At 38.5% G+C, this 20,260-nt stretch overlaps 1 protein-coding gene across 2 annotated transcripts in view; it reads left to right on the forward strand.

The window, feature by feature from the left end:
* LOC108724958 (Down syndrome cell adhesion molecule-like protein Dscam2) overlaps positions 1 to 20,260 on the forward strand; it is a 168,003-nt gene that overhangs the window by 126,463 nt on the left and 21,280 nt on the right. For both annotated transcript variants that reach the window (XM_018451682.1, XM_018451683.1), the window contains exons 8-11: positions 5,974 to 6,118; positions 7,143 to 7,405; positions 10,881 to 11,042; positions 13,048 to 13,329. In XM_018451682.1, the coding sequence (XP_018307184.1) occupies positions 5,974 to 6,118; positions 7,143 to 7,405; positions 10,881 to 11,042; positions 13,048 to 13,329 (852 nt within the window). The remainder of the gene's footprint in view (positions 1 to 5,973; positions 6,119 to 7,142; positions 7,406 to 10,880; positions 11,043 to 13,047; positions 13,330 to 20,260) is intronic.

Genomic DNA, 20,260 nt, shown 5'->3' on the forward strand with positions numbered 1-20,260 from the left:
TTAATATGTTTCTTCAATTTCCTTCGTGACTTTTTTAACGCCCAATACTCCCAATAGGTAACACATTAACGAACAAATCCGTCCAAATCAAACCGTTTTTATACTTGTATTCAATAAATTATAAATAGAATATTATATAATGTATTGTATACATATATATACAAAATACTCGGAAACAGAATTCCTGAAATATCTGACACTTTTCAAAAATGGAACATTCCACTGATCATTTTTATCGCAATTAAACGATATCCCGGTGAAAAAGTTGCCGGCAGCATTCGAAAAGTGGAACGCAGCGCGATGAAACAACGGGATCGTGCTTTAAATCGCCAGCAGCAGCAGCAGCAGGACGCAGCCACCCAGAATTTTTCAACTTTTTCCTTTTCCCCGCAAAAAGAGCGAAAATAATTTATTTCAGATGTGATATGAATTCGTAAGTCGCGACTTTCGCGCGACATATTTATTCGAAAATGCCGTATCTATTTATATAAGCATCTAGGCCGGAATAGACCATGTACACACGAGGGTAGGAATGCCTACCCATGCCTTTCATGTCTTTTCATCCCTTCTCATGTCTTCTTCTCATTCTTTCTTATGCCTTCTCTGATACGCGTACAACTTCAGATAGGCATTTCTGTCCCCGTGTGTACCTATTGGAGATTGAGATTGAAATTTAACCAATCAAAACAATAGGAGCTAAAATTTCTTTGTCCTCTCATTGGTCAAATTTCAATCTTCAATCTTCAGTCTCAATCTTCAATGCATAGTCTGATTCCGGCCTTACTCGAGTTGCAAAACACGCGACTTTCTCGCGACTTGTTCGTTTCGCAAAAACTATCGTTGTCACGCGATAGATGCCTTTCTGAACAATTTGCTGATTTAATACGATTTGCCAACGCAACATGTGTCATCGTCATCGCGACGCGAAATACGGAATAATTGGACGATCCGCTAATCCTCTTACGTAACAAAAGGAGAGAATCAAAGAGGCGAGGTTCCATAACGATCGTAAACCACGCATAGAACTGAGAGGTCTGAGGAGAGTAGGAAAAACAAGTTTCGCGAGAGGGAAGGAATTCTTGATATTTTTGCGATTTTTATTCGATCGAACAAAGGAATCACGGTGGAATGAGCCGGCAAAACTACGTGGAAAACTGCTGATTCGCGACGAAATAGGCATTGTTGAGCGCGAGCCAAATGAGAATCGTAATCGAATCAGCATCGCCGTTAAGAGAGCGGAAGCTCTTTCTGTCGCGATTGTAATTTCTAACGATCTTGTACGAATTTAAATGCGCAATGCGCATTTGCGTTTACATAATTTATAGAAATTATGTTATTTCATTTTTTGCTATTTAAAAAAAATCATGAACAAGGGTACATCCAAAAAATGGAAGACGAAGATAAATCGTTGGCTTTTTTCCAGCTTTGGTAGAATACTTAATTGAAATTTATTATACGAATTTTTGAACCGCGTTGGGAATAAATCTAATTAAATAAGAGAAATCTTATATTCGGTCAAAGCAGATCTTAGTGCTTAAATATTTCTGTGTGAATTTATATATGTACATACATATCTCATTTTGCAAACCGCGCACCGAAATTTTTTTCGGTTTTGAAACGCAATCATGAGCAGAACTAGAATAACAATATCACTTATTTGACAAGCAAATTGACAAGCAATTAAATAATATAGTTTGCGGAATCTGCAGATACGTAGGTATATAAATTCACACAGAAATATTTAAATACTAAGATCAGCTTTGACTAAATATAGATTTTCTCTTATTTAATTTCGTATCGAGTCGAACCCTCTCCGTTCTTTACCACCTCCTATGCTTTAATCGGTACCAACCGCTGTACCATTCGATTAACGATAAAATCGCACGAGGAAGTGGGACAGCCCGTAAAAGGTCAGAAACTTCGGGGCGCTTTTAGTGTCTCTTAAAAGAAACTAATAATAATAATGAAGAATCGTAGTTGCTCCAAGGCGCGCCATCGCCTTTCCCGCAACGTTGCGGCGCGTCGACAATCTGGGTTAATTAATTCCACTTAACGATTTTCCGTCTCTTTCTTGATTGCGGGTGGCTGGCGCAGAGGTGGAAGCTGGCTTTAAATCGCGGTTAGTACTAAGCGACGTTAATAACGAATGTAATAGAGTTCCGGGTTAAGTTGCGCACCGATAGTCGGGATTAATCCTGGATTTTATATATATATGTATATATACATATATAGCGATTATCTATGTCTTGCTAGATTAGAGAAACAGAGTATCTTGTTGTACATACGAAATACTTGCATTCCTGGACAATCCTCAAATCTATACTTATCTGCGATCTGCATTACGGATAACATATATTTTATTGCAACTTTAGATGTAAATCAAAACGATTCCTAACTTATTATTTTAATTGCGATTTTGTTAGTTCAAATTTTTATCGGTTGAAAGTTTTGTTTATCACTAATTACTATAGTTTGGTAATTAATTCATTTCACGGGTGTAACAAATTCCAGATTTAGAAACTTAATCTTCTTTAAATGTTATTTGCAATTGACTGTCATGGGAGCCTCGCGATATCCGATCGGCAGTATTTTAATAATACTTTCGCCGCTCTTTACGCGCTCGTGAATTTCACGATAACGCGATATTAAACACGAGATCGGGACAGTCACGCGGAGCGTTAAATTATTTTCCGACTCCGATTCTGGCAAACTTCCATTTTGTTGACGGCGCGCCATCGAATCGATGCAGTCGGGGTAAATAACGAGGCGAGGCGGAATCATCGTTCTCAATGAATTGCAGGCAGTGCGTGCTGTTTGCATGCATTAATGACACAAAGCCCGAACGTGTAATAGCCTGGCCGGAGTAATCGCTCGCGACAAAGTCGCGCGAACGATGTCGATAGCGGAATCAACGTTGTCGCGTTGCACTGCAAATCTGTCAAGGATTATACCAATCCGCCGTGCATGAAAGCGATACACACGATCGACGTATAACTCGCCAAAATTAATGGAAACGTTTCACGTGTATCGACAGCGCGGAGATACGAGAAGCATGTTGCTGTTGCACCGAGAAAAATGAAAGCGGCAGGAATGATGTAGCACTTCGACACAAGCTTAATTTCAATGACAGGCTCTTTGACCAGTTCGAAGTTGATTAGCTTTTAATGAAAATGTCAGAGCTCTTTAATAGTTCTCGAGTTATAAACGAGCAAAAATGAGGAGCTTTCCAGAAATAGGTCGTGTCTTTGCTGGATGGAACTAGGTCTGAAAATTGAGTTAGAGGGACAATAATCATCATTACATGTATTAATTATATACTTAACTTTGTGTCATCTTACACTACTATATGTTCAATCTTATTTATAAATTAATGGGACGGAGTTGTACTTCGAATAGAAAGACATGTCAAACTGTCACGTGGAGAAATTGAGCTCTGACTTAAATTTTTTCCAAAGTTGCATAAGCTTATGTCTTACGTTTATCACATCGGAAAATTTAACCATTTGTAGATCATGTAGAAATTTGAAAATCTAGACGATTGTTCTATCTTAAATTATTCGATAGATGATAAATGAGAGAGCTTAGCTTCCCTCCCTAAAAAAAAGATTACTGATAATGGGATATAAAAATTCTCAAGTAAGAGATTGGATATCATACTTTTGGTCCGCCATATTTTTCAGGATCTGCTTAAGATAAAATAAAATATCCACGCTATCTCATTCTATCTTATGCATTTATCTCATTCTGTCTCAAGTAGATCCTAAAAAATATGGCGGTTCAATTAAGAAGTTATCTAAAGATGTCCAATCTTTTAAGCCTGATGCAGCACACGATGCTTGTTTTCTTGCTGGATTGCTTGCATTTTGGTAAATTACTAAAAATTCTCGTTTTGCATGATGTAATTCTAGTAATTTACTAAAACGCAAGCAATCCAGCAGGAAAACAAGTATCGTGTATCACAGGCTTTACTTGAGGATCTCTAATGAAGACTTATCGTTTAAGGAACGCCATGTTTTGTGGCGAGTGAAAATGTCGTCGACAACACAAGTGATGCGAGGTTCACGGACACTGGAACCCTTGGGCCCGCGAATACGGGGCGTGGCACGCGATGCGAACAGAAGGGGATATCCTGATTTACGCCGCGGGACAAACAGCCGCCTCGAATCAACTCGACCCGGTCGCGCCACCCCGTTCATTCGCGCGCGCTCGGGGTTATTGTCGGCTCTATAATTTGGGATTAATTCACCGGGCGGCACTCGAGTTCAGGCGTCAAACCACAGATCGATAGTTCCGCCCGCGCGCACCGTTGGGATTGTCATGTAAATGTTGCGTGCATAATACTCCCCCTTCGTACCCTCCGCCGCTGCCTTGCGGCGACCCAGGGCCATTTCCACGGCGATGGTCGCCGCAGGCTGGCCTCCGCCACTATCTCTCCTGCGTGCTGCGTGCTATATGAACGCGCGTATGCGCAGCACTGGATGCACCTGATTCAGGCGGTACTCCAACATTCCGGCGGAAACTAACTCGCATTCTCTGCGATAGTCAGCTCGCAGCGACTACCACAGACTAGTCTGGAAGATTCGCCGGTATTTATATATACTGTAAAATCGCAATCTCTAATTTCAAATTGAAGCGACTTAAGGCTTTAAAATAAAATTGAATATACTGTCGTCACTCTGTGAAATTATTTTTATACAATTTGTATAAATCCTGTTTGTGTTTGTACGATTTTTCTGGTTTATCTCGGTGTTGCATTTGTCTAGAGATACGGGTTTGTTTGGGCGAGTAGTGGTTTGAAAAATTCTCTTTCTTTCTCACTTCGCGCGACGACAATTTGAAGAAAATCCTGACTATCGCACGGAGATTTTCCTTGGATATTTCCTATCGTTTGCGCGAATAATGCGTGTACATATAGGGTGGATTTAAACATATTGCGATGCATGCCACAACTTCCAAATTCCTATATCTGCAATTGGTTGCACAATCGATGTGGTTTACTTATGATAATATTGTTACTCAGTTCAGCGAGTGAAAATAAACATCCTTTCCGCTCTCAAGCCTTCCAGTTATTGTCACAGGTTTTGATAGTTACTTTAAAATTTTGTGTATATATAATACATATGAAACTATACTGAACCAAAACTGTACGTAAATACAATAAAATATTCATTGAATTATGAAAAAATAATGAAAATTGGTCCAATGAATTCTTATAATGATTTTAGATTATAAAACTTACTAGAATTCATTGCAAGAATGAATATATAGTTGTATAAATGGATCCAGTTATTGTATCAATGAATTAACTACATTATAAGTCGGACATTAAATCGGACATTGATTAACGATCATTCATTGGACCAAAAATGAACAAAATTTTTATCAGTGTATGATTAAATTATGATTATTAAATTGTAATTTAAATTTCAAAATAGAATGTATTTAATGACACAATTTTTGAAAATAGATTAATTAATAATATTTTCGAAAGTATATATGTATATATATATATATCAATTAATAATAAAAGTGTTCAAACACTAATTTACTAAGCAAGAGTACCAATTTATATTAAATAAGAATTCAAAATTTGTTAAGTCTACGTAATAATATCGTGTTTTAATAACAAGACAAAACCAAAAACTCAATTAAAACAAAGGTAAATTTTGTTTGATATTTAAACGATGTTTGAAATCTCGATCATTTTCCGAACATTATATAATTAAAACTATAATTAAATTAGTTTTTAATAAAAAGTATTTAGGCCCGCGTATTTATTTATAGTTCTGTTTCTGCTGAAGAAACTCAACTGAAATTAGTTTTGTCTTGAAAAATATACATATTTTCTTTTCTCGCAATTCAGTCGAGTTTTAAAAAAAAAGATCTCACAATTTTTCGTCTATGTTTTTTTATTGAATATAATTGACTATTATTTTACAACTAAATTATTCTTCGACAACCGTGAATTTCTAGACGCTGCGCCCCAACTTCTGTACAAGTTCATCGAGCAGACGATGCAGCCGGGTCCTTCGGTGTCACTCAAGTGCATCGCGATGGGCAACCCTACGCCGCACTTTTCCTGGACACTCGATGGATTTCCTCTTCCGCAAAACGACAGGTAAAACAAGCAGTTTTCCTTGCATACACGTCTCTTCGGAAGATCGGGAATCCCAAATCTCCCCACTGCTCTTCATCTTTTTTCTTCCACCGGACGAAAGGTTTATCGCACTAAAAATCGACGAACGATGTACACGCGGGGAGGATTATTCGCGGTTATTAACCCCGAGGTATTACATGAGATCGTCGGGAAATCACTGTGAAAGCGGGGCTTCCATCCAGCGAAGGCGGATCCCGTGGGATAGCCTCGATAGACCCCTGCGGGCTTCGATTCTCTGAACCAATTGAGAGGAAAATTACCAATCACGTTGTTCAGTCTGGATGTTTTTAAAAGCCGACCGGATTCCGAGCGATAGATTTAACAGGCGTTCACATAAGTCGAGGGTAACTGTCGACGAGGAGATGATAATTTCGCGTTTCCGCGGTTTGCTGGCGAATGATTATCGCCGGCGGCGAATCGCGATAAGAATAATCTTGTCGGGAAAGGAAGATGTTTACGAAAGTATCTTCTCGCAATGTGAGATCGTTCGGCATAAGAAATAGATCTCTCATAGTTGATAAAAGAGTCTTAAAAACCAAACCGTATTAAGTAGTGACTTTCAGTAAAAATTAATTGATCAATTTAATTTTAAAGATTTGTTTTAAAGAATAATGACGAGCATTTATTTCTAAAGATGATAAAGTTGAGTTTATCTTCATAAGCAGCATTTTGAGACATATCGAATTTCTTTGAACATCTATTTCTCGACATAGAGAAGAAATCTAAGAAACGTTAATTTATTCCTGAAAATTTTTTTCAGATACAATTTAGCGAACGACAAAAGAGAGAGATCTAAAAAATTAATTATTTCTGAAAATTCTTCCCAGATGTGTAATTTAGCGAATGACAAAAAAGTCTTAGAGCGCAAGCCATCAACAATATCGAACTCTACGCGAACGAACGAGGTCGAGTGGTTTTCTTGCCGGCGACGGAAAATCGCTGTCGGCGCCCGGCAGATAGGCTAGCGAAATCGATTTGCTTGCAGATTCATGATAGGCCAGTACGTGACGGTGCACGGCGACGTGATATCCCACGTGAACATAAGTGCCGTGCGGGTGGAGGATGGCGGTGAGTACAGGTGCTCGGCGGTGAATCGCGTCGCGAAGGCACATCACGCAGCTCGGCTCAATATTTACGGGCTGCCTCATGTGCGAGCGATGGGAAACTACGCTGCTGTGGCCGGCGAGACGACCGTCATCAAGTGTCCCGTCGCGGGCTTCCCGATCGCCAGCATCACCTGGGAGAAAGGTTCGCCGTTGTACCAATCACGGTTTCCCATCCGATCCGGTTCTATCTCAAGAAATCCGATGTTACGTTTTATTTTATTTATTTATTTTTTAAATATACGCTAGCTCAATTTATTGAAACACTGTGGACGGTAGTTGCTCGTGTAAATATGACGATTTTACATACCACGATTATTCTCGCAGTTTTGATTTTTTTTAATGAAAAATATGATCTCTGAAGAATTTTAAAAGCAATTATTTAATTTTTTCTTAGTAATTACAGGATAATTCTAGCAACTCTCTCTGTACTAAATGTTTTTTTAAATTAAGATATAAAAAAAGCAACAGAGGAAAATTTTTTGTTATCAGTGTGATGTACTGTTTGTGATTATATTTTTTTAAACAATGCACCGATGCATTTGCAAGTAACTGCATTTTTTAATGAAGTCATATACTTTTATTAGCATAAATGGATTCTTCTTATTATTGCAGAAAATACGTATATCGGTTATTATACGAAAAGAACGATTTTGCTGAAGTAAATCTAAATATTCGGCTAGATACAGATTTAAAAATAATTTTGTTTGTATCCTCAAAATATAAATATGTAGAACGTTCAAGCTGGTCGCTAGAATATCAAAATTTTTGCTTATCATGCTTGAGTTGTACATTGTCATTTTGAGGATCCAAACAAAATAATTTTTAAATCTATATCTAACTAAATTTTTAGATTTACTTCAACAAAATCATTCTTTCTTATAGAATCATTCTGTATATTACAAATTGAAAACATAGTGCAGGAAGAAATGAATAATACGACTCTTATCGGAACATTTTTGCTTTACTATTTCATTGCTCGCAATACTTTCAAATCGCTTTTGCATCCATCGCGAAATTGAATTATCCAATTATTTCATTATTAAAAATTTGTCGCCTCGACATTGTAGTTGAAAATCTTATGATAGTGTAATATATCGACATATTTTTTTTGTTTATATCTCTAATATATTTCTATATTTTATATTACATGCATGTCAGGTTTCCTATAAAATATTGCAACGATTCGACTAAAGTCGGTCATATCCAGCTAAAAATCTTCACAATTTTAAAATGTAGAATTATTGTATTTTTTGAAATACTTCGTATCGCGCATTGTGTTACAGTTACTCGCGACAATATGCGCTTTAATTTCGCATATAAGAAGAATAGACATTTTCATAATATATCATGTGAGGAATCATCTTGAAACCTCTCGGCTTTATCGTGCGGACGGATCACGAACGAAACCGACATGTTTTTCTCGCTTTAATGAAGTCCACTGACCTCTACGTGCTGCACCTCTTATTTGTCTGACCAAACACTGCGGCTGTAGGTGATGGGATTAAATGTGCTCATAAAGATTAAAATACTCGAAGCACTACAAGGAACGCATAAATAAGTGGTCGCAATGCGTCTTGGACCGATGAAAAGTCACGCTTCCTTCCGAGGAAATTTCCCTCGTCTTTCTGGAGATCTTTCCTCCGAAAGACGAGTACTTTTTTTCTCTTACTTCCCGCGTTCTTCGGTGAAAGCAGACTGACGCGTATTACCGAGAGAAGGCGTGGAAAATCCTTTTATTTCGGCCGAGAATCGCGGCTGTCCCGCCCGCGGCGAACTTTGAACGTTCCTTCTCGTAATGATGAACTCGACTTCGAGAAAGTTTCAAACGATCGTTCCACGAACTTTCCTCACCCTGGTCTCGACATCGCGACGACGCGCGATAGCGACCGCGCGAGAGATCACCTACGGCCATTTAATCCATTAAATACCGTCACACAGTACTTTTTAAGAATCAACAAAAATGTCCGATAGCTATAAAAGGAGTTATCGGCTTGATATTTTGATTTCTGTTTTCATTTTTAAAATGAATTAATTGTTTATATTATACTTTACATAAAATATACTAAATTTTAGTAAGTGTTTATTTAAATAGTACTTTAATATTTATTAAATGTAAACATATATTTATACTTGATACAAGATCCATTAATTTGATCTAACTACATTTTTATTGAGTAAATATTTATTTACCATAAATAAATTTTTAGTTAGTACTTGAAAAAGATATGTATTAAGATTTAATATTTCAATAACAACAATAAAGGGCTCTAAATAATATAAAAATATATAAAATGACAGGGTATTGAAGAGCCAACCTCAGAACTTGTTGCGTAAAACGATTTATATATTTTATCAATAATCACATTAAGTTGTTATTCAAACCTAATCTCGTAAATTCGAACTCTTGACATGTTTCGGCTACTTGTTCGAGCCTTTTTCAGAAAAAGTAATAAATTTAATTACAAATAAGACTTCATTTTTTCAAAGTAAACCGCTTTTTGGTAAGCTGTTCCCAAAATAATTAGAGTTACTCACATGACGGTTGGAAGACCGTGTGAAGAATCTGGTTGTGTTGACAAATGGAAATTTAAGATTTAGTAAATTTTTTCTCAGCATACATTACGTTTATATATACAATAATGTCAATAATACATGTATTTTATTTTTTTTATCCTTTTGTACTTTACTTTTATGTGTAAATATTCCGTAAAAAATTTGTCTAGCTAATAATTTCTATAAATTATATATTTTTAATATTGTACATATTTTAATTATTTATTTTTTTGTATTTTTTAACTCATGTAATTTCTATATTTATTTATATAACTACATATATTTTTTTGTATTATACTTATGAGCTATTAAAACATTCATCTAATATTGTAAACCATTGTACGCGCTGTTATTTTTGTATTCATCTTCTTTCTTGAATACACCAAAGCAACTTCACTTCGGCAACAATTTCAAAGTTTAGTTTCCAACTATGGAAACGTATTGAACACTCGACTGCTTCGTCGTGACGTCGCAAAATCGTCGCAGTGGGGTGCAAAATCTGTGGAAAACCGCATTTCCACAATGCCACGGTCGCGCTGATCGTGTGGTGCGCAATGAAAAGTAAATGCATAATTTAAACTCAAATATCACACTCTACATGACCGTGTGACTTTCAATTAAAATTCACATTTGGTCATAGGCGAAGAAAAACATTCGTGATTATGATTTCATTTGAATTCGAATAGGATTTGTTGCTGAATACTAAAAACTGTAATTTTCAGATGAACTGTAAGCTGAATTACTAACGTTGTACAATGTTAATACATAATCAAAGGAAGCAATTAAAAAATGCTATTTGCATTCCATTACAGAATTACTATTATAACCATATTCTATTAATTCTCAATTTTATTACGTTAAATACTTGTAATATCTACAAGAATCATAACTTATAATTTGTTTTGCATTAATTTAACATTATTTATTGGTTTAATAATTGCTTTAAATATAGTTCATCGCTTTTTCAAATTGAACAAATTTTTTACATTATACGCGTCATTGTCTCTTTCCGCTGAAAAGGATCCAATTAAAGTATGAAACGCGATGTGTTTTTTTTTTCGTAGATGGTCAAATATTACCAACCAGCCGACGTCAGGAGGTGTCTGCGAACGGAACGCTGGTGCTGCATCGAGTCGATAGCAGCACCGATCGCGGCGCATACACGTGCACCGCGAAGAACAAGCAAGGTCGTTCCGACTCGCAGACCATTCACATAGAAGTCAAAGGTAAAGTCATCTCGCTCCTGAACACGCATTGATTTCCTTTTTTTTTCGTTTCCTTCTCTACGCACGGAGATTTTATCCGTTTAAATTGGAACAATAGTGTTCCGCAAAGGTGTGTGCATGCGTCCCAGACGTCGTTCAATGATGACGGTGATCCGCTCTACCGAGATTCTCCGCGATGTCGTAGCTGTAATCGCGATGAAGTGCTTTCAGAGCGAAGTGCCGAGGCGTCGACTCGACTTATCGGAAGAAATTGCTCGACGCATCACATCGTTCGCGGATTTGCCACGCGTTGTTAGACGTAAGAGTCGCGAAACTCTTCTCGCATTTTCTGTTGGCCACTTACCGATCGAATTTTGAATCGAAAAATATTCAGCAGCGATTTGGGAAATTGTAATAAAACGTGCAATACATCATTCAGAAATACGAATATAGTTCAGAAATTATCGCAGGGTTTAAAATAGCAAGCGGCTAATAAAACAATATCGTATCGACATGAAATGTGGTCGATGTATCTCTTTTCGTAGGGGAATTTCAAATTGATAACTGTGCGCGGAATCGTTTTATGGATTTTTATCTCGCATATCGAAGCGAACGACAATTTTCCTCTCGATACGTGTCGTATGAGCTCGATACCGCGGAGAATCACTGTAGAAACAAAAATTTGTAGCACTTCACGCGTATAATATAGTGCGTTCCCGTGGGTATAATACAGACGATAGATAGAGATAGAAGAACTACAAGTACATGTTTTATTTTGCGAGATCGAACAGGACTCTTCTGTCTACTGCATGATGGAAACTGCGGCGAACTTTCTGTGATTTAAAAAGAAATCCTTCCATCTCGCTTCATTTCTGCCACGAGAGAAACTCGTACCTCTCCATTTTGCTGTAAGATTTCTCTCTCGAAACTGGAATATTTCGAGAAATAAATTATTTCGCGTAGAACTTTCATACGCATTTACATTCTTAATGTCCATGAAGTACAGATTTATTGTCATCCTGATACATTAACAATAGGTATAGAAGCACAATTACATGTAGTTTCAAAATTATGACAACCCTATAAATTCTTCAATTATGTAAAGTCCATAAAGTTTTATTGTAAAAGTCTATTATATAGTCTATTATATAAGTTGTAGTTAAATTATTGATGCAAGTGACATTAAGATGTCAAATTGAATATTTATAGAAGTTTATTACGAATCGAGAAACTGATCTTCTTTTCACACTGACCAAATGATTTTTTTCTATTGTGACGATAACTGAATGCGCTATATATAAAATTCATAATCCCCTCAACTGATTAGGGATACTATTGTTCCCCGTTAAATAACATGACTTAATACTGAAATGTTTTCTAACAAATTTTCTAACTTACAATTCATGTTTGAAAGAATAGATAATATAATTTGGTTGATATTATTTTAAAAGTTTCCTTAGATTAGTGACAATTTCAGATGCATGACTTTTATGCTGCGATCACGTCGAGCAAAGCACGCAGGTAGGATGTGTAAAATGTGCTTATGATTTTCTCTGAAAAAATTAAATCGCGCAATATTGAAACTTCTCATGTACCGCAAATCCGAATCTGTTGGGTCGAGAGGATATCGAATCGGATATATATATATGGTTATATTGAGTATTTCTACTATTATAACTGGTATTTTATGTAAAGTTGCACATGCATAAATTCCTACCATTTTCTTCAACGCACATCGTTCAGAAAATTATATCAGAAACTAAAGAAGCACGCAGCCTCGAAATACGATAAAATCAATTCTTGGAAATAATTCAATATTCTATAATAACCGAATATAGTATTGTCTTCTGTTATAAGATATTAAAATAATACGTAAACAATTGTCGGTTCTTCAAGAGATTCCTTCTTCTCTCGACTCCTTCCGGCACAACGCGATGCCGGCGGAGATAATGATGACGACGACGACGATGACGATCGCACGTCGTCGCGATGTGAAATAAAATCTCGTGCTTCCTGTAATTTGCAGTACCGCCTAAAATCGATCCGTTTAGCTTTCCCATCAATATCCAAGCGGGCGCGCGGGTGCACGTGACCTGCGCGGTCAGCGAGGGCGATTCACCTCTGAAGATCACCTGGCTGAAGGACGGCAGGCCGTTGAAGCCGCGGGAGGCTACCACGCACCAGATCGGCGAGTTTGATCTCGCGTTGAGGATACAGAGCGCGTCGACCGCGCATAACGGCAACTATACTTGCGTAGCAAGCAACGATGCCGCCAAGACGTCCCGTATGGCGTCCCTCCTGGTCCATGGTACGCAGCAACCGGCCAAACCATCAGATGCCATGCTGGAAACTCTCCCTGTCCCTCGCTGCCTATATTTTCCCCGAATTTCCCATTCGAAAAGAAAAATTCGAAGCATCGTTTCACGAACTGAACTCCTTTTATGTTTGATTTCTCTTACTCACACAGGACGATTTCTAGCAAGGACATAGTATAACACAATGAATATTACATCCTTATTATATACATATAAACTGAAATGGTCAACTGATAACGAAAACTCTCACCTCATCAGAGACGGTATCACTAATTGCTGAAGATGGCCCAAAACATGAGCCGAAATGTTCGTTTAATTTACTGTTACATTGTATGTAAGAGAATTAATTTTAATTGTTGACACTGCGCAACCACTTCTTGCGACGACTCCGATATATATAGCCTTTTATTACGATTTTTTATGTTATTACATCCTTATTGTTTGTAATATTAAACAAGGATAAAATAATCCACTGTGTTACACCATGTCCTTACTAGAAAACATCCACAGATGTAAAAAAGTTTTCATTACATCTCAATTTATATTTACTTGAATAATTTAGATGTAAAAATTAAAAGGATCTCAATCCGTATCTTAATCCTGTCATTTTACGTACGTACACAATGTACAGTTTAAAATTTTTGTTCCTAAAATATTGAGAGATTTATCGTGATTTTCTGAACCAATCTCTGTAGTCGAGCAACAGCCGCTTTTACTTCCTCAGCGGATGCGGCATGCTCGGTTCTTTTTCTCCGAGTTTATTCCGCTAAAAGCTCTCTTCCCGTACTTGGTGGATATGTATGCGGCGGATCCCATTGGTGGTTCACCGGCAAGTGCCGTGATTGTATAACGGGAGAAATAGAGAAAAGGGCGATGATTGCTATTAATCGACGCGTATGCCAAGAGGGACCACTTCACCGGGCGAATCTCTCACACAAAACGCGAAAGAGGAATCCGGGATGGAAAAATAACCATTGCGCCTTCGATGGCAAAGTGAAAAGCGGATATTCTCGTGCAAACTTCCCTTGACTCGTCAAATGGTCCGACAGCTTTTTTCTCAATGCGAAACAACGAGATTCGATCGAACGTGATATAAAGCAAAAAAGCGAAATTTTATCAAGATTACGCGATCATAGGTCCTTCCGCGATTATATCGAGCCACTGTTTTATTTCAGAGAAAGCACGAAAATAGAGAGAGGCAAGATATTTATCGCTCAAAGACCAAAAAAAAAAAAAGAAAAAGATCGCGTACATGTTCCATAGTTGCATCGATGCGCGTTGGCATTACAATCTCTCGTCAACAAACGAGACATCTCCTTAGCTACCCACGCGTTTACATTTCCCTATCGAGGACGAGAATGCGCATTAAAGACGCTCCTTCTTTCGATGAGCAAATCGCTGCGAGCGAAACGACGAACGAAGCCTCTGTCTACAATAACGAGCGAACGAACGTTACGTAGGGACAAATCGCTCTAGGGTGATTACTGTGTCTCGTTGACAAGCAAACAAGACAGATCGCAGCTCTTTTACGTCTCCTACGTGCGCATTTACTTATTCCGTGCTGCCACGTACGCGACAGAATAAAATTAATTCACGAGTGACCGTGCTGTCAGAAATTAGTTTCTTTGTGGTAATTTTATTTAATACATTTTTCTCGCTCTTTCATGAAGTGTTGAGTTTTCAGAAGCTGAGAATGCTAGAAGACTATTTAAAAAATTGGAATTGATTTGAGTATTGGATTACGCTTCTAAAATCTCTTTTAAACCGCTTTCAAATTGTTTTTAAAACTTCTTTTAAACCTCTTTTGAATAGCTTCTTTTACGATTTTGACCCGGTACTTAAAAATCGCGAGTGCTCGTTGCACATTCGTTATTTTAATCTAAAGGGATCCAGCGCCCGCGCGTAAGTTAACGTCACGTGTTCGCTATCGATAATGTTGGGCGCCAATTAAGGATCGTCGACCGCCAAATTATCTTCGGCAAGGGAGAGAACTCTCACGTCTCCGCTCTACTTGCCGAAACTATGCGACGAAATTTATCAACGCGACGTCTCCGGCAAGAGAAGCTTCTTTGTTACCTCACCCGAGAACCTCGTTCTCCATTCCTCGTCCAACCTACTGTCTATCTCTCTCTCTCTCTCTCTTTCTCTCTCTCTCACTCGCCGCCTTTGTACATACATGTATATGAGCGTTTATATACGTATGTATCGCCGCGTATATACGCGCGACAGACCTCTTTGGGCATTACTCACGTTACGCTGCGCTATCTGGTTCCCTCTACCCGCGCGGTTCCTCAATTATTCTCAAACAACCGCCCGCATTCTGTTCTAATACCCGCGGGGCTCTCGTGTTCCCCGCTTGCTGTACCTACATACGTATCGCATGCGGCGCAACGAGGCAAGTTATTATTGTCGTTCCACGGCATTACGCTCGTCGCGACGTACCCTATCCGCTACCCTATCCCTCCTGCATCCCCTTGTCGAAAAGTCGACAACCAGGCACGAAAGAGGATCCCTCCTCTTACGCTCCGCTTGATTGTTTTCACCGTTCGTGTATCTCGCGAAATACACGAGCGTCCAAACACTCGAGAGACACACATACTCACTCCATGCAAACTCGGAAACGTAGTTAATGCCCGCCATCATAGGTCGTAACCCTTTCGTCGTCGGTGATGCAGGAAGATATCGCGAATTGTTCTCGATTCGCGTGGACAAATAAAATTAATAAAACAGAGAGGATGAAGTAAAATGGGAATAAATGACGATTATTTGCGTTACGGAAAATTCGTACGTGGAAAAATCAACGAATGGAGAATAAATTTAAAATTACGTTTTACGTGAGTGAATATTATTAATATTAACCGCGCGAGTCGAGAACCGCGTGTATCTCATTCGACGTTGATGGAATAATGAAATATTTCTTGCCGCGTTATTTTAATTTCGTCTCTCTGCCCTTAATTCAATATTATTTTAATTCCAGTACAAATACACTTACGCGACCACACAACAAATACACGGTGTATCTCCGGGAGGATAATTAAACGTCACTCCCGAGGTCTGCTTAACGATCAATACCTAATTCCGTCCATAATGATGGAGTCACGTAAGTCGTGCACCGCCGATACATATTGACGACTATCCTTGGTGTTATATCTTTTTGCTTGGTAATATAGGATATTATTATAATGATAATTAACATCTTTCGCTTTATCTAACAACTGTATAACGAGACGGAAGAAATCTGAGACCCATTAAACTCCGGCGTTCAGCAACTTATCAGCCCGGCTAAATGCGACCACAGATCCGCCGTTGTTAACCGATCCATGAAACTAGCCTTCGACGAGTCAAACTACAACTAATTTCAACAGCGTGTTTTGCCTGACAGCGTGTTTCTCCGTCGAAACACGCGGATCAATTTCGGGTTCGGTGAACGACGACGGACAAATTTTATCCGAAGCGACGCGACATGTCGGATCGTCCGTACGATTCAATTATTTTGCGAATTTGTCACAATCCTGAGTTGAGTAAGCTAAGATTTTCCAGGCATTTAGATGACGATATCCAGAACGAAAACACGAAGCTACAAGCAGCGACAGGAGGCTATCCGGATAAATTTGTTTTTGTTCACACTTACAATCATCTGTTTCTCTCTCTTTTTTTGTGCAGTTCCGCCCACGATAGCCCCTTTTAGCTTTAAGAAGGACCTGTCGGAGGGTCTGCGGGCCCAGGTGACCTGCATGGTCGAGAAGGGCGATCCGCCGTTCACGATCATCTGGTCGAAGGACGGCGAGCAGATTTCCGCCTCCGGCACGGCGGAAAAAAAACCATTAACGATCTCCGACAGCACTCTCAGACACCACCTGGGTTGCGCGTAACCAACATTGACGCCCATTCCAGCGCCATAGTTATCGAGCGCGTCACCGCCGCGCACACCGGCAACTATACTTGCCTAGCGCGCAATTCGGTGGCCGAGGTCCTTTGGACGGCCGAATTGATCGTTCGTGGTAAAGTAAAGAAACCGCACCACGCAGAAAACGCACCGAGCCTGTGTTTTTTTTCTCTATCTTTCTCTCACGTCACTGTTTTGCACTTGGCAGCGCACTATTGTCTCTGCGACGATACAGCGACGGCGGGTGAATGAGTCTGGAGAATGAAGAAAGACTATCAGATCCATAAAATCTTAGATTTTTTTAGAAGAATTTACAAGAGAAAAGAATAATAAAAGATAAAACTACTGAATATACTAATTTAATAAATTTGATAAATTTTTACGTTGTGCTGTTCACGTTGATAGATTGTAATATAAAATTTGTATTATTTTTATATAAATTTTTTAAATATAGAGTTTTTGTTAAGCTATTTATACAAATGAATGATAATATTTTTACCGCGGAAAAGTACTTGAGACTTTATTTCTCAATGATCAGTAATGTCTGACCATATTAGTGTCTTTATCTACTGCCGACTAATTGAATAGTCAGACCATGCAGCTTACAATCGTGCAATTTAGATAAATTGCCAAGATAGGAGAGATTAATTTTCTGGCCAGGTATTTACAAAATAGAAGTCAACGACTTTGCGAGATTTAAATGTCGAGTCATTCTCCGATTCTATTCACCCGCGGCTGTTGTACCGTCGTCACTTAAGCGCAGCCGCAGCCGCCGCAGCAGCAGCAGCCGCCATCGCAGCCATCGGTCGGAAAATAGCATGAAGTAAGAGTCACGCACTAGAGCTGCGCTCGGATTTTGCGGACGAACCAAATATCCGGGTACCGCGATACGAGGGTATTGACACTGTCGATGAATATCAAGCTCGTGCTCACGTTCAGAATTGACGTGTACGCTTAGCTTTTTGCCGGTCCCGCCAAGTAATATTTTTTTAATTTATGAAGTAATATCCGTCCCGTGAATTGTGATACTCCACTAAGCAAGAGATCGTTGCATTTATGTTACTATTAGCAAGAAGCTGATATTAATCGTAAAACAGGGTGTTTATTACCAGGAAAAAATCTGGTATTTTCCGAGAATTTCTTTTTTATTTATTTCTCCTGATAATCAGAGATTTTCGTGGAATTTTATTAAGATACAAGGAAATTTTAGGAATATTACTTTTAAATTCTACCTTTTTTTTTAAGACATTTTTTTAATCATTTTTTCTTACTAATATAAAATGGTGACAATCAGTTAGCAATAAATATAACATGTCTATGTATATTCAAGTACATTACCAAGTTTCGCAAGTTTTTATTGAAAAAAAATCAGAGTAAGACAGTAGAAGGTGATACTTAGTAGAATAGAGCTCAATAATATCTATCACATTTATAGCGCGCCTGTCTTCTCTCTATTACTCTATAACAGATGAAATAAGAGCAAAGATATTTTAATAAGATAATTTAATTATGTTCATGAATCTATATTTTGTGTATATTAATAATAATTATTATTATATAATGTATAGTTTATCATGTCGTTGAACATTTGTTTTTTTTATATAATAATAAGGTTATAAAAGACTTTATATAAATTTTGGTTTACCTAAAATATCTCATTTATTTTTTCGACTTTTCTGCCGTTTAAAATCGTTCGACCGGCACTTTCAATATCTGACAGATCTCTTCTGGGTAATACATTCTGGGTAATACTCTCGCGAATATAATCCACGTATCGCGCTTGAAAATGTCCGAGTCGAGGTACATCCTCAATAATTTTTTTCGTTCCAATATTTCGGTATTTTGCGTTGTATGAGTCTTTTTTTCACAAAAGAAAAAATATTTTTCTATGGTACCCTATGCGAAATTCGTTCATTAAATTCGAGATAGTTGTGCGCGTGCGAAATTTTTTTAAAAGCGTATCGCGCGCACGTGAACGTTGACCAGATATTCACGAGAGACGCACAGAACAATTCGCTATCCGAATAAACGAACAACGACATTGTCCAAATAAACGCAGCTCTAGAGTCCTTTTTACGAGATGATACGCGAGAAATGACGAAGCAGCAGCAGCAGCAGCAGCCGCCGCCGCCGCCGCCGCACAGCCAGCAAGCCCATCGCACCACCGCACTTGAGCACAGCATAATAATATAGTGTTATTTTACCCCACGGATCACCCCATAATATATTTTCTATCTAGATATATATTTAACAACAACGAGCGCACTGTTCAACTTGCACCTCTCACTCTGTGCCCCTTATCGCAATAATTAAGTACTGCGATCGCATACAGTCTCCGCATGATTAATTCCGCAAGTGTCAAATGCAGCGGTACTCGACCCTTTGACAATCGAGATTTTCGAGCCAACGTGACTAACAACAATATATCTTCTTTAAATGCTTCGATGTCAAATGAGAGAAGCACTATTAATTTTAAAAGCATTAAACTCTTGAACGTATTGGTCAGTGTTGCATCGAGGACCGCTGAATCGTATATCGGAACACAACGAAATAAAAAAGGAGAAATGCGCGAGAAAAGAAGAACGAGGAATGAAATCTCGACCGATACGAGGTGCTTTGTCAGTATTCAACACGATCGCAATAGCCCAAAATGAAATATACTGCATGCGAGGGCCAATACGGCCACTTCACGAATCTCGGCTTCGCATATAGCACCACTTCGTCTTGAATCATGGTGAGCCAGCAGCAGCAACAGCGGCAGCAGCAGCGGCAGCAGCAGTAGCAGCAGCAGCAGCAGCAATCTTGTAGTTCAATTTGGAGCACCAACTTACGTTCACTTCACCCAGCACACGCATATCTGCACTGACACGTTTTTCAGTTTATTTTTCTCTCTTATTCAGTTTTGAGCGCCACTAATCCCTTGGCACCGACTTCCCGATGTGACGCTCGCACCTCGTGTTTCGTTTTCTCCTTTCGTCTCCTTTTTTTATCTCCCCTGCTCTCGTCACCGTCGTAACCGAAAATTCGTATGCCGCCTA

The sequence above is a fragment of the Mycetomoellerius zeteki genome, unplaced genomic scaffold (genome assembly GCF_001594055.1).
Source record: "Mycetomoellerius zeteki isolate Tzet28-1 unplaced genomic scaffold, Tzet1.0 scaffold316, whole genome shotgun sequence".
Taxonomy (NCBI): domain Eukaryota; kingdom Metazoa; phylum Arthropoda; class Insecta; order Hymenoptera; family Formicidae; genus Mycetomoellerius; species Mycetomoellerius zeteki.